Genomic DNA, 15,125 nt, shown 5'->3' with positions numbered 1-15,125 from the left:
TTGGATTCATTATACTGTGCTATCTTTGTGTACGTTTCAAGTTTTCCATCAAAAATGTTGAATTAAAATAAAAGAAATTAGCATAAAATGTAATGACTGAATTCTTCATTTTCCAGTTTGTTTTGAAGGGAAAAAAACAGTGAGACAAAATAATCTAAACCTCTCATCCACTCAGGGGAAAATTTCCAGACTGTATAAAATTTAGCATTACAGAATTTAAGAAACTCTAAGAAGGAGGCCCTTTTTTGTTTGTTTGTTTGTTTTGAGACGCAGTCTGGCTCTGTCTCCCAGACTGGAGTGCAGTGGCGCAATCTCGGCTCACTGCAACCTCTGCCTCCCAGGTTCAAGTGATTCTCCTGCCTCAGCCTCCCGAGCAGCTGGGACTATAGGCACGTGCCACCACGCTTGGCTAATTTTTTATATTTATTTATTTATTTTTAGTAAAGACGGGGTTTCACCATGTTAGCCAGGATGGTTTCCATCTCCTGACCTCGTGATCCGCCCTCCTCAGCCTCCCAAAGTGCTGGGATTACAGGCGTGAGTCACCGTGCCCAGACAGGAGGACCTTTTAGTCTACAACTGATTTCACGGTCCTGGACATCGTTTGGAAGGTCTCTTGAGGAAGGGCTGTTTGGTGTGTGGTGTGTGTGTGTGTGTGTGTGCATGTGTGTTCATGCACGTGCGTGTTACAGCTTTTTAAATAGATTAGCCTGTTACTCTTCTTTAAAAAGATGGCAATACATTTTAATAAAGATAGCAAAATGGCCCTGCTATCTAATGCCAGGGAATCTGTTTAATTTTTCCCCTTTTTCCATGTGCAATAAAACTTTGTTCTGCACCGAGGCTGAGTACGTTGTGTAACAGTGAAAGCTGGAAGAAAAAGGTGCCACTGCAGAGACAAACTTACAGGTAAGCAGCTCATCATCTGCAGCTCTAGGGAGGGGCTACGGGGGCCTGACTGTCTCTTCCTGGCAGGTGACATAGAGGCAAACAGGTGGCCAGGTGTGGTGGCTCACGCCTGTAATCCTAGCACTTTGGGAGGCTGAGGTGGGTGGATCATGAGGTCAGGAGATCGAGACCATCCTGGCTAACACGGTGAAACCCCATCTCTACTAAAAACACAAAAAATTAGCCAGGCGCGGTGGCATGCCCCTGTGGTCCCAGCTACTCAGGAGGCTGAGGCAGGAGAATTGCTTGAACCTGGGAGGCAGAGCTTGCGGTGAGTCGAGATCCTGCTACTGCACTCCAGTTGAGAAATTCAGAAAGCCACATACTGGCCTGAAATTAGACAATGGAGCAGAGATGTGAAAGTTGTAAACATTTTGAAAAACTAAGTTTCTTTTCCCCAAAATTATTTCGGGAGGGGAAAAAAAGATGATAGGCTTCACTTTTTTAAAATCGTACTTTCCTAATTTATTTTATTTTTTATTTCCATAGGTTATTGGGGAACAGGAGGTGTTTGGTTACATGATAAGTTCTTTAGTGGTGATTTGTGAGATTTTGATGCACTCATAACCCAAGCACTATACACTGCACCCCATTTGTAGTCTTTTTTCCCTCACCCCCTTTCCATCCTTTCCCCCCAAGTCCCCAAAGTCCATTGTGTTATTCCTTTGCATCCTCATAGCTTAGCTCCCACTTATGAACAAGAATACACGATATTTGGTTTTCCATTCCTGAGTTACTTCACTTAGAATAATAGTCTCCAATCTCATTCATGTTGCTGCAAATGCCATTAATTCATTCCTTTTTATGGCTGAGTAGTATTCCACTGTATATATATATATATATACACCACAGATTCTTTTTTTTCTTTTTTTGAGATGGAGTCTTGCTCTATCACCAGGCTGGACTGCAGTGGCACGATCTCGGCTCACTGCAGCCTCCGCCTCCCAGGTTCAAGAGAGTCCCCTTCCTCAGGTTCCCGAGTAGCTGGGTCTACAGGTGCACGTCACCACGCCCAGCTATTTTTTTTTTTTTTTGTATTTTTAGTAGAGACTGTGTTTCACCATGTTGGCCAAGATGGTCTCGATCTCCTGACCTCGTGATCTGCCCGCCTTGGCCTCCCAAAGTGCTGGGATTACAGGTGTGAGGCACTGCACCCAGCCACCACAGATTCTCTATCTGCTCTTTGATTGATGGGCATTTGGGTTGGTTCCATATTTTTGCAATTACAAATTGTGCTGCTACAAACATGTGTGTGCAAGTATCTTTTTTGTAAAATGACTTCTTTTCCTCTGGGTAGATAACAGTAGTGGGATTGCTGGATCAAATGGTAGTTCTTCTTTTAGTTATTTAAGGAATCTCCACACTGTTTTTCATAGTGATTGTTCTAGTTTACATTCCCACCAGGTATAACACATATGGCCACTACCTGCTGTAACTCACACGCTCAAACCATAGCAGGAATCCCTATGTCCTCGCTTCTCTAAGTCAGCCCACACCCTAAGCACTGTGGCCTTGCAGACTCCAGGGTGGAATGGAGAACAGCCAACTCTTGTCCTGGCACCCCTCTGCCAAATCCTCTTGGCCAGAGTCCCTTCCCAGTCTTGTGTTCCCTTGACATCTCACTGTCAGGTTAGAGAGAACTGCTACTCCTCAAACTCAACATTTCTAAAATGGAACTACTCATGTCCCCACTGACAAACCTACCCTACCAGAGTCTTCTATTTAGGGGATTGCAGTCAGTTGCTGGGAAACCTGGGAGGCACCCTTAATAATCCTTTCTCATTCACTCCTCTCATTCAGTGAACCACCACTGATATAATTTGCCTCTGTCTCCCCACCCAAATCCCATCTTGAATTGTAATCCGAATTGTAATCCCCACGCATTGAAGGAGGGACCTGGTAAGAGGTGATTGGATCATGGGGGGTGGTCTCCCTCATGCTGTTCTCATGATAGTGAGTGAGTTCTCACGAGATCTGATGCTTTAAATGTGGCCGGACGCAGTGGCTCACGGCTGTAATCCTAGCACTTTGGGAGGCCAAGGCGGGTGGATCACATGAGGCCAGGAGTTCAAGACCAGCCTGGCCATCATGGTGAAACCCCAACTCTACTAAAAATACAAAAATTATCCGAGCATGGTAGTGCACATCTGTAATCCCAGCCACTTGGGAGGCTGAGGCATGAGAATCACTTGAGCCCAGAAGACGGAGGTTATAGTGAGCTGAGACTGAGCCACTGTACTCCAGCCTGGGCGACAGGGCGAGAGACTATGTCTCAATCAAAACAAAACAAAACATAAAAGTGTTTAGCACTTCCTCCCTTGCTTGGTCTCTCTCTTGCCACCAGCTAAAACATGCCTTGATTCTCCTTCCCCTTCCACCATGATTGTAAGTTTCCTGAGGCCTCCCCAGCCATGCAGAACTGTGAATCAATTAACTGTCTTTGTTTATAAATTACCCAGTCTCAGGTATATCTTTATAGCAGTGTAAGAACAGATTAATACAACCACTGTCTGTCTATCACACCTCCTAAAGGGCACCGGTACATCCAAGTCTATCTCAGACTTAGTGCTCCCTCCTTGGCTTAATCCCCACACAGCAAATGCCTCTGGGCTTGCCTGGGGTGTCTCAGAAACATGAGATTTTTTATATAATCTTTCCACCTTCTCCCAAACCTCCTCCAACAGCGCTCCTTAGAGAACAGCACCACTATTTCCCACCTGCTCAGCCTGGACTCCCACTTCTCATCATCCCCTACATATACTCAGTCTCCAGGTCTTGCCTTTTCTACTTCCTGAATTTGTCCATTCCTCTCCCACTGTCACAACCATATAGGTCAAGCCCCTTCTCACCAGCTTTTCCTGAGTGTACGCAGCTTTATCATCCATTTTCCCCACGGCTGTCATCATTATCTTTTTAGTAAAAAGAAAAGTCTAATCCTCTTACTTCTTTTAAATCCCCTCAAGGGTGGTAAGTGATGGGTACTTGAGACTATCTATGTCTCCTCTATCTATCTATCTATCTATCTATCTATCTATCTATCTATCACTCATCTATCTATCATCTATCTATGGATGAATGATAGATAGCTAGCTATCATTTTATCTATTAATCTGTCAATTTATCTATCATCTATCAATTTATCTACCATCTATTTATATCATCTGTCTAATCTATCATCTATATCTATCTTCTTCATATCCATCTATCATCTACATCTATCATCCATGTATCTAATCTATCATCTATCTAATCTATCAAACTATCATCTATTTATCTGTCTATATAATCAGTCTATCATCTCTATCTATATCTATCTACTATCAATCATCTATCGAATTCATCATCTCTATCTATCTAATCTATATCTCATCTATCTATATCATCTATCGATCTATCTGCTATCTCTATTATCAATCTAATCTATCATCTATCAATCTATCCATATCTATCTATATATTTCATCTATCTAATCTATCATCATTCTATCCATCTATCATCTATATCTATCTATCCATCATCTCTATCATCTATATCTCTATTATATACTATGTCTATCATCTGTCTCTATCATCCATCCATCCATCCATCCATCCATCCATCCATCCATCCATCCATCCTTCTCTCTCTAATCTATGTATCCTCCCTCTCTCTCTCTCTTTCTTCCTACATACCTATCTACCTAACCTAACTATCTAAAATGTCTACAGTGAACCTTAAGAAAAAGCCAACTTTCTGCTTATCAATCCTCATAATCTGGGCCCCACCTTGATGGTTGTCGCTGCATCTAAGAGATTTTCCTCCCCCTTTCTCTGCTCTAGCCATCCTGAACTCCCAAGGTCCTCAGGACACATTTATCTCTCAGAATTCCAAATCTTTGCAGATGTTTTTCTCTCTGTCTAGAATATTCTTCCTTGCACACCTCCTTCTTTGCTTATCTATATTAAACTCATTTTAAACTTCTTAAATAGCATTTCCGTAGGGAGGTTCCTCCCAACTCCCTAGACTAGGCTATATTTCCTTACTATATTTTCCCATAGCATTGCTCTAACTTGTCTCTTCACACTCATCACAGTGCTAATTATTTGTTTAATGAACAGTATTTCTGTCTGACTATAAATTTCATGGAGATAGAGACCCCATGTATTGACTGTGGTAGCCCCAGTGGAAATGTCTGCTGGGCTACAGAAGGCACTCACCAAGTTACCATTATAATCAGAAGTATTCAGTTGAACTGTTGGCCACCAATCATATATGCCCCTCCATGAAAGACCAGTTTGTGACATCTCAAGGCTCACTCTATACTTGGACAAGACCAGGAACTTTGCTTTGAACTGTATCACAGATAAACTTGGGCTCTGCCCTACAAAGGTATTCACATAGCCAAAGATGACCTCCTTCAGACCAGGCCTTGGATCCAACCTTGACCAGTGCAACAGGTGAGAGAACCAAAGACTCATGCAATCTAAAAAAGTATGAAAATGATAACGGACTGATGGTCTGGTCCTCTCCAGGATGGACCATTATGCAAATTACATTATTCAATGGATGTAGCAAACTTGAGCTCGAGAGTTCCAAATGGACAACACAGGACACAGGAGGCCTTGGGACATCAGGGTTCCTGATGCCAGAGGTCTCAGAGAAGTCAGGGGGAAATCTATCTTGATTAACATGGATGGATGGGTCCCTAAAACCATAGAGAAGCGGCTAGGGCTGGGATCAAGAGGGCAGGCAGAAGTCCTTGCCAGAGCTAGCTGTAGACAAGAGGGAAGCAAAACCAAGAACAAAAGACAGGGCCAAGAGACCTGTGGGAGTGGGAAATGCCATTTTCATTCAGGTTCCTGGGGCTTTGGCTATTCCAGATGGCTCATAATTTCTATATAAGGCCAGGCACAGTGGCTCACGGCTGTGGTCCCAGCATGTTGAGAGGCTGAGGTGGAACAGTCCCTTGAGGTCAGGAGTTTGACATCACCCTGGGCAACATAGTGAGACCCCATCTCTACAAAAGAACCAAAAAACAACAATTAGCTGGTTGTAGTGGTGTGCACCAGCTACCTGGGAGGCTGAGACAGGAGGATCACCTGATTCTAGAAGCTGGAAGCTGCAGTGAGCTATAATTTTTGTCACTGCACTCCAGCTTAGGTGACAGTGAGAACTTGTCTATATATGTATAAATTGTAGGCCAGGCGTGATGGCTCACAGCTGTGATCCCAGCGCTTTGGGAGGTAGAGGTGGGTGGATCACCTGAGGTCAGGAGTTCCAGACCAGCCTGACCAACATGGTGAAACCCCGTCTCTACTAAACACAAAAAATTAGCCAGGCATGGTGGCAGGCGCCTGTAATCCCAGCTAGCTGGGAGGCTGAGGCAAGAGAATTGCTTGAACCCAGGAGATGGAGGTTGCAGCGAGCCGAGATTGCGCCACTGCACTCCAGCCTGGGCAACAAGAGTGAAACTCCATCTCAAAACAAACAAACAAACAAACAATTGTAAACAATCCCTCCGAAGAAGGCAAGCCTTCAAACCCACTGCTGATGTGATCTCAGCTGGCTTGGACACTATGAAACCCTGAGTCTGTGAACCACCCCCCAGGTCTTCAGTGCCTTCAGCTTGAATGGACAGAGCTAGACAAGATGGCAGGAGTTCTAACCGTGCCTCCACCTGAGTCCTGAAAGTGGCACCCCAGCTCCTCAGAGAAATGGAATGGCTCAGAGACATCTTGAGCTATGCAACCAGCAATTAAGGCATCTGGGTTAAACTTTGCTTTTTAAGAATGTTATGTTTACTCTGAGTGCAAATTAAAATACACTTGTTCTTTGCCCATCACTCATCATGACTCATCTAAGCCAACACGGACTCAGAGTCTGAATCGCTTCCTGGTAACTGTTATGGAGCAACAGGGAACCCAACAAGAAGACCCCTGCAGGGGCTGAACCATGGAAAGGCCCTGAGGCTGAGCTGGAATAGGCAAGGTTATCTCACTCGAGCATCCTCAAACCCTCTTATATCCTTTCTTCCATCATGGCTTATTGGTGTCAAAATTTTGCGTGTGTGTGTGTGTGTGTGTGTGTGTGTGTGTGTGTGTGTGTGTGTGTGTGTGTGTGTGTGTGTGTGTGTGTGTGTGTGTGTGTGTGTGTGTGTGTGTGTGTGTGTGTGTGTGTGTGTGTGTGTGTGTGTGTGTGTGTGTCTGGGAATGGAGAGCTCATTTCTTGTATTAATTTTTTTTTTTTTGAGGCGGAGTCTCGCTCTGTCGCCCAGGCTGGAATACAGTGGCACGATCTCTGCTCTCTGCAAGCTCCGCCTCCCGGGTTCAAACCATTCTCCTGCCTCAGCCTCCCAAGTAGCTGGGACTACAGGCGCCCACCACGACGCCCGGCTAATTTTTTGTATTTTTGTATTTTTAGTAGAGATGGGGTTTCACCGTGTTAGCCAGGATGGTCTCAATCTCCTGACCTCGTGATCCGTCCGCCTCGGCCTCCCAAAGTGCTGGGATTACAGGCGTGAGCCACCACGCCTGGCCCCATATTAATTTTTTAAACTTCAACTTTTGTTTTAGATTCAGGGGATACACGGGCAAGTTTCTCACATGGGTGTAGTGTGTGATGCTGAACTTTGGGGGAACGACTGATCCCATCACCCAGGTAGTGAACATAGTACCCAATAGGTAGTTTTTCAACCCTTGGCTGCTGCCTGTCTCCCCATTCTAGTAGTCCCTGGTGTCTGTTTTTCCCATCTTTATGTCCAAGGGTACCCAAAGTTTAGTTCCCATGTATAAGTGAGAACATGTGGTATTTGGTTTTCTGTTCTTGCGTTAACTCACTTAGGATAATGGCCTTTCACTGTATCCATGTTGCTGCAACGGACACGATTTCCATCTTTTTTAGGGTTGCATAGTATACTGTGGCGTCTACGTTCCACATTTTCTTTATCCCATCCACTGTTGACAGGCACCTGGTTGATTGTACGTCTTTGCCATTGCAAATAGCACTGTGATGAACATATGAATGCAGATGTCTTTTTGGTAGAATGGCTATTATTAAAAATTCAAGGCCGGGAGCGTGGCTCATGCCTGTAGTCCTAGTACTTTGGGAGACCGAAGCGGGCAGATCACTTGAGGTCAGAAGTTTGAGACCATTCTGGGCAACATGGGGAAACCCTGTCTCTACTAAAAATACAAAAATTAGCCAGGTATGGTGCGTGCCTGGAGTCCCAGCTACTCCGGAGGCTGAGGCAGGAGAATCACTTGAACCCGGGAGGCGGAGGTTGCAGTGAGCTGAGATCGTGCCATTGCACTCCAGCCTGGGCAACAGAGCAAGACTCTGTCTCAAAAAACAAACAAACAAACACACACACACACACACACACACACACTCTCACACAAAGTTAAAAAACAACAGATGCTGGCAAGGCTGCAGAGAACAGGAACACTTGTACACTGCTGGTGGGAATGTAAATTACTTCAGCCACTGTGGAAAGCAGTTTAGAGATTTCTCAAAAAACTTAAAACAGAACTACCATTCAACTCAGCAATCCCGTTACTGGATATATACCCAAAATAAATAAATCATTCTCACAAATGTTTTCACAAGTCAATGCACCCACACAGAAACTCTGCCTTTTATTCAGTCCTTGGGATCTGTGATAAAGTCAAGACATTCTTTGGTCGTTTGGGAATCTGAAAGTGTGTCTCCCTTGTCTTCCTTTAGAAAGGACTTTCCAGCAAGATGCAGCAGTCTTGGGTGCCATGTTTTTATATAAGAGAACAGAAGAAGAGAATGCCTTTTCTTTGTAAATGGACTGATATATTGGAGAATGACTTCACATCATTTTAAAGTAACCTATCTTTTCTTCTGTCCTTGGAGAATTTTTTTCTCTTAACATTTAGACATGCTACTATAATACGCTTTGTTAATAGTTTCTGATCACTATTACTCAGAACAAGATGAAACCTTTCGATTTCCATCTCATTTATTTTCTCATTTCTGGCTTTTTTAAAAAGTCCTTTTCTGTATTGATTGTTTTAGTCACAGGCAAGCTGCCTTTCATGCAGGCAAGAGCCCTAGAGTCAACTGCTATTTTTGTTCACAGTAAGACTTTCTATTCTTGTGTTCTTGTGACAGATCTTTACTTACTGAGGATGGAATTAAAAAGTAACACAAAATTTCAAAGACTAGTTAGAAAGATCACAGATTGAGCCATTTCTTGGTTTAAAAAAAAAATTGGCCGGGCGCGGTGGCTCACGCCTGTAATCCCAGCACTTTGGGAGGCCGAGGCGGGTGGATCACGAGGTCAGGAGATTGAGACCATCCTGGCTAACACGGTGAAACCCCATCTCTACTAAAAGTACAAAAAATTAGCCGGGCGAGGTGGCAGGCGCCTGTAGTCCCAGCTACTCGGGAGGCTGAGGCAGGAGAATGGCATGAACCCAGGGGACGGAGCCTGCAGTGAGCCGAGATCGCGCCACTGCACTCCAGCCTGGGCGACACAGCGAGACTCCATCTCAAAAAAAAAAAAAAAAAAATCAAGAAAATAGTGTTCTCACATTAAAATTTTTCCACTGAATGAAAGCATAGGGTTTTGGGTCATTACTTACAGGTAAGCTTGTATATGTAAATGTATGTGTGTACACTACATGAAAATTATATATATGCATGTATATATATTTACATAAAGCCCTGCTTCTTTATTCAGGCGGTGGGGATGGATTTCTTAAGAATGCATTTATTATGCAATTCATTCGAGCTCTAAGTAGTACAAAAAGCACAAAATGAAAGGAGTAGTATTGTCTCGGAAGTGCCTTGTGTATATTATTTCATTTGAAAAACGGAGCTCTGTCATCAAGAACCCTGTAGTCACCTGGTCGAGACACCCGTACGTGAAGTTAAAAAGGTAGTAGGTGCTGGTGCCTACAGGGGTCTGGCTGTGTAGGCTGGAGTGAGAAGAAAGGACTCACTTTGGGCCAGTGTGGCCATGGAGGGGCACCCGGAGAAGGGACTAGAAAGAGGTGGATTCTCACCTGGGCTCCTTTCTTCTAAAAGACATGCATTTGCCAGGAAGTTGGCTAAACCTAGGGGTAGACCAGTAGCTCTCCAACAAGGGCACATAACTAAGTTACCTGGTGGGGTGGGAGGGCTTGGTAAACACAGGGAACTGGACTCCCTGCCACTCCAGAGTTTCTGATTCAGTAGGTCTGGGATGGGGCCCAAGAATTTTTACTTCTAACAAGTTCCCAGGCGAGGTGAATGCTGCTGATTGGAAACATGAGAACCAGAGAATTCTGTGTAGACTCCGAACCCAGGCCTTTGCCTTTCTGCAACCAACAGCACTCAATCCTACTTTAAGAGAACTGGCAGAAAACCAAGGCTTATGTCAAGATCAGCTTGCAGCCTGCAGGATGATGTGGTCTCTGGAAAGTTAAGAGGCAAAATTATTCCCCCATCTCCAGCTGCTGGAGATGCCTTGAAGTACTGTAAGAAGCAGGTAATTGCACTCCAGGGTGACATCTATGACCCTGACGCAAGTGACACTTTAATAAAGACCTACCCTGAGCAGCAGGGGAGCTGAATTGTCATGCAGGAGACAAAGCCAGGGAGAAATTGCCTGGGGGCAGACTGGGCTCTGCAGGGACCATTCATTCCAGCCCATCAACAAGGAGTGAGGAATCCCCAAACTGCTTTCCACAATGGCTGAAAGAACTTAAAACAGAATTACCATTTGACCCAGTAATCTCATTTACTCCTGGGTATAGAACCAAAAGAATACAAATCATTCTACCGTAAAGACACATGCACACGTATGTTCACTGCAGCACTATTCACAACAGCAAAGACATGGAATCAACTTAAATGCCCATCAATGGCAGACTGGGTAAAGAGAGTGTTGTACATGTACGCAATGGAATACTGCACAGCTGTGGAAGAAGGAGATCATGGATGGAGCTGGAGGCCATTATCGTAATTGAATTCATGCAGGAACATCCAACCAAATACCGCATGTTTTCACGTATAAGTGGGAGCTGAACATTGAGCACATATCACAAAGACGGGAACCATAGACACTGGGGCCTACTTGAGGGCAGAGGGTGGGAGGAGGGTGAGGATCAAAAAACTACCTATCAGGTACTATGCTTATTACCTGGGTAATAATCTGTGCACCAATCTGTGCTCATTGAGCTGTCAATTACCAATACAGTTAATACACAATTCACCTATATAATAAACCTGCACATGAACCCCTGAACCTAAAATGAAAGTTAAAAGAAGAAAAATAAAAAATAAAATAGGCCAGGTGTGGTGGCTCACGCCTGTAATACCAGCACTTTGGGAGGCCGAGGAGGGTGGATCACAAGGTCAGGAGATCAAGACCATCCTGGCTACCACAGTGAAACCCTGTCTCTACTAAAAATACAAAAACAAAATTAGCTGGGCGTGGTGGCAGGCGCCTGTAGTCCCAGCTACTTGGGAGGCTGAGGTGGGAGAATGGCGTGAACCCAGGAGTTGGAGCTTGCAGTGAGCTGAGATCACGCCACTGCACTCCAGCCTGGGCGACAGAGCGAGACTACTTCTCAAAAAATAAAAAATAAATAAATAAATAAATAAAATAAAGGCCAGGCATGGGAGATCATGTCTGTAATCCCAGCACTTTGGGAGGCTGAGGCGGGAAGATCACCTAAGGTCAGGAGTTCAAGACCAGTCTGGCCAACATGGTGAAATCCCATCTCTACTAAAAATATAAAAAATTAGCCAGGTGCAGTGGCACGTGCCTGTAATCCCAGCTACTTGGGAAGCTGAGGCTGGAGAATCACTTGAACCTGGGAGATGGAGGTTGCGGTGAGCCAAGATCACGCCACTGCACCCAGCCTGGGCAACAAAGTGAGACTTCATCTCAAATAAAATAAAATAAATAAATAAAAAAACAAAAAACAGGGAGTGAAGGGAGAATCTACATGATCCCACAATCTGGTGGTATAGGTGCACTGGTGGACAGGACTGTGCTGCTGGGGGAAGGACCCAGGAGCCCCCTCCTTGCTTTAGGGATTGGGGACAGCCACACAGTCTTGCCTGCTAAGCAGTTACCACCATCACCACCAAGCCTGCAGAGCCTCACACTCAGACTTTTCCTGCCACGTCACTGCAAAGCAAAATGAATCATTTCTGGAGATCTAATGTACAGCATGGTGGCCCCAGTTAATGATATGGTATTGTAGACTTTTAATTTGCTAAGAGGATAGATCTTAAATTAAATCTTCTCACCAGCCTCCACACACAGTGCTAATTAGATGGAGGTAATGGATGTGTCAATTAGTTTGATTGTGGTGCTCATTTCACAATGTATACGTATATCCAAACATCACCTGTACACCTTAAACATGTAGTTTTGTTTTGTTTTGTTTTGTTTTTTTATGAGACAGGGTCTTGCTCTGTCGCCTGGGCTGGAGTGCAATGGCATAATCATGGCTCACTGAAGCTTGAACTCCTGGGCTCAAGTGATCCTCTTGCTTCAGCCTCCTGAGTAGCTGGGACTACAGGTTCACACAACCACACCTGGCTAATTTTTTATCTTTTGTGGAGATGATGGTTTTGTTGTCACCCAGGCTGGTTTTAAACTCCTGGGCTCAAGTGACCCTCCTGACTTGGTTTCCCAAGTCACTGGGATTATACATATTTGCTATTTTTTTTATTTTTCATAGAGACAGCATCTCACTACTTTGCCCAGCCTGGTTTTGAACTCCTGGGATCATGTGATCCTCCTAACTCGGCTTCCCAGGTCACTGGGATTACAGTTGTGAACCACCAAAATCTGTATATGTCAATAACATCTCAATAGAGCTGTTAAAAATAAATCTGCAGGTGTAAAAACTAAAACACAAATGCCTTTGTGAGAGAGACGGGGTCTCTCTTGCTCTGTTGCCCAGGCTGGAGTGCAGTGATGCCATCATAGCTCACTGCAGCCTCGAACTCCTGGGCTCAAGCCATCCTCCTACCTCAGTCTCCTGAGTAGCTGGGACACAGACATGCACCACCACGGTTGGCTAATTTTTTACTTTTTGTAGAGACAGGGTCTTGCTCTGTTGCCCAGGCTTGTCTTGAATGCCTGGCCTTAAGTGATCCTACCACCGTGGCCTCCCAAAGTGTTGGGATTACAGGCAAAAGCCACTGTGCCTGGACTGAAAATATTAATTTAACGAGATCATTTAAGAAAAATTTAAGGAGAGAACAAAACTGAATGGGAGTGGGAACCACCCTCTCCAGCTAATGCCCAGAGTGTGTGGCCATGGCATGAAACCTATCAGCCAACTTTTAGACAAGGGAAAGCCCAGGTTTCCCTACCTAAGGAGGGGTGACAGTGCAGCTCATGCATCCCCCAGGAACAAGGCGGAGTAAATGAATCTGTCATTCATCAGCCGTAGGAAGCTTTAAATACACCCCACGGATGACCAAGTCACTCTGCTCACAAACATGGATACACCAAAAGTAAGGGACACCATGTCACAAACCTTGATTCCCAGTTCAATATTTTCTCCTCCGTACACATCCATGCCAGGATCCAGAAGACCGATTTCACCGAAGAACTTCCTGTTGACCACGAACGAGCAGCCTATCATGGCTGGGGTCCTGCGGGAGGGAGAAAGAAGGGAAGCTCATTGAGGTGTCAGCGTCAGAAGCCCTTCCATAGGCACTGTCCTAGCATGTACTGGTTCCAGCCTAGCATGTACTGGTTCCAGCCTAGAATGTACTGGGTTCCAGCCTAGCATGTACTTGTTCCAGCCTAGCAAATCAAGTCACTTCCCTCAATTCTCACACCTCCTCTCTCTGTCTCTCTGTAAAGCTGTCTTTTTTTTTTTTGAGTCGGAGTTTTGTTCTTCTTGCCCAGGCTGGAGTGCAATGATGCAATCTAGGCTCACCGCAACCTCCGCCTCCCGGGTTCCAGCGATTCTCCTGCCTCACCCCCCTGAGTAGCTGGGATTACAGGCGTGCGACATCATGCCTAGCTAATTTTGTATTTTTAGTAGAGACGGGGTTTCTCCATGTTGGTCAGGCTGGTCTCGAACTCCCGACCTCAGGTGATCTGCCTGCCTCATCCTCCCAAAGTGCTGGGATTACAGGCGTGAGCCACCACGCCTGGCCTGTGAAGCTGTCTTTTAGCTTCAGAAGCATCTAGGCATAATGCGGCTCCCTCGCAGATGGGGTAAGGGCTGGTCTCATGTATCCCATAGCGTCTGCACACATAGGAAGTGGTCCCTGCTGAACTCTGTTGACAGCTGAGTGATACGATGGGGGGTCCTTGTGCAGTCTCAAAGAAACTCGGAGGTGAGAAGCAAGATGCATCACTCCCCACCCCAGGAAAAAGAGAATGAGCAAGCGAGGAGTACAACGGGAAACTGGAGAGAAGATTGCAAGCAAGGGCTCCAATCTCCATGTTATGGTGGGAGAAAGTGGACCAGGGTGGGGTCTTTAGAAAAGGGAGAAGACTCAGGGAGGAAACACATCCTAGTGCCTAAAGGTATCCATCATAAATGGCAAGGAGACGACCTCAGCCCGCAGAGAGGAGGTCTCAGCAGGAGAGACAAAGAGAGCATCTGTAGAGTAACCTTGAATTTGGGACAAAGGATTATTTTATTTTTGTATGAATTCATCCCCTTGGTTGTGTCTTCTGGGGAAGGCTAAAGGCACAAGTTGACCTATTGAAAATTAGAGACAAGAACCATGTGAGGCCACCTGTCAGAGCAATTATTATTAAAAAGTGAAAAAAAAAAAACCAAAAAACAAAAAACCCATCAGATGTTGGCAAGGTTGTGGAGAAAAGAAAACACTTATACACTGTTGGTAGCAGTGTAAAATAGTTTAGCCCCTGTAGAAAGCAGTTTGGAAATTTCTTAAAGAACTAAAAATAGAACTACTATCCAACCAAGCAATCCCATTAATGGGTATATACTCAAAGGAAAATAAATCGTTCTACCAAAAAGATACCTGTATCCCCATGTTCATTGCAGCAATATTCACAATAGCAAAATCATGAAATCAACCCAGGTGCTCATCAATGGTGGACTGGATAAAGAAAATGTGTTGCATATACACCATGGAATACTACGCAGCCATAAAAAGGAACAGCATCATGCCCTTTGCTGCAGCATGGACACAGGCACTCAAGACTAGCGTGGAAAAGTTGTTTCCCAGAGTTC

General features: G+C 44.9%; 1 protein-coding gene across 1 annotated transcript in view; it reads right to left on the bottom strand.

The window, feature by feature from the left end:
- Positions 1-15,125, bottom strand: part of GALNT17 (polypeptide N-acetylgalactosaminyltransferase 17) — a 591,258-nt gene that overhangs the window by 129,619 nt on the left and 446,514 nt on the right. Inside the window, exon 6 of the mRNA XM_054559161.2 lies at positions 13,440-13,557. Within this exon, the coding sequence (XP_054415136.1) occupies positions 13,440-13,557 (118 nt within the window). The remainder of the gene's footprint in view (positions 1-13,439; positions 13,558-15,125) is intronic.

The sequence above is a fragment of the Pongo abelii genome, chromosome 6 (genome assembly GCF_028885655.2).
Source record: "Pongo abelii isolate AG06213 chromosome 6, NHGRI_mPonAbe1-v2.0_pri, whole genome shotgun sequence".
NCBI classification, from domain to species: domain Eukaryota; kingdom Metazoa; phylum Chordata; class Mammalia; order Primates; family Hominidae; genus Pongo; species Pongo abelii.
This window is presented reverse-complemented; position numbering and strand designations above follow the sequence as displayed.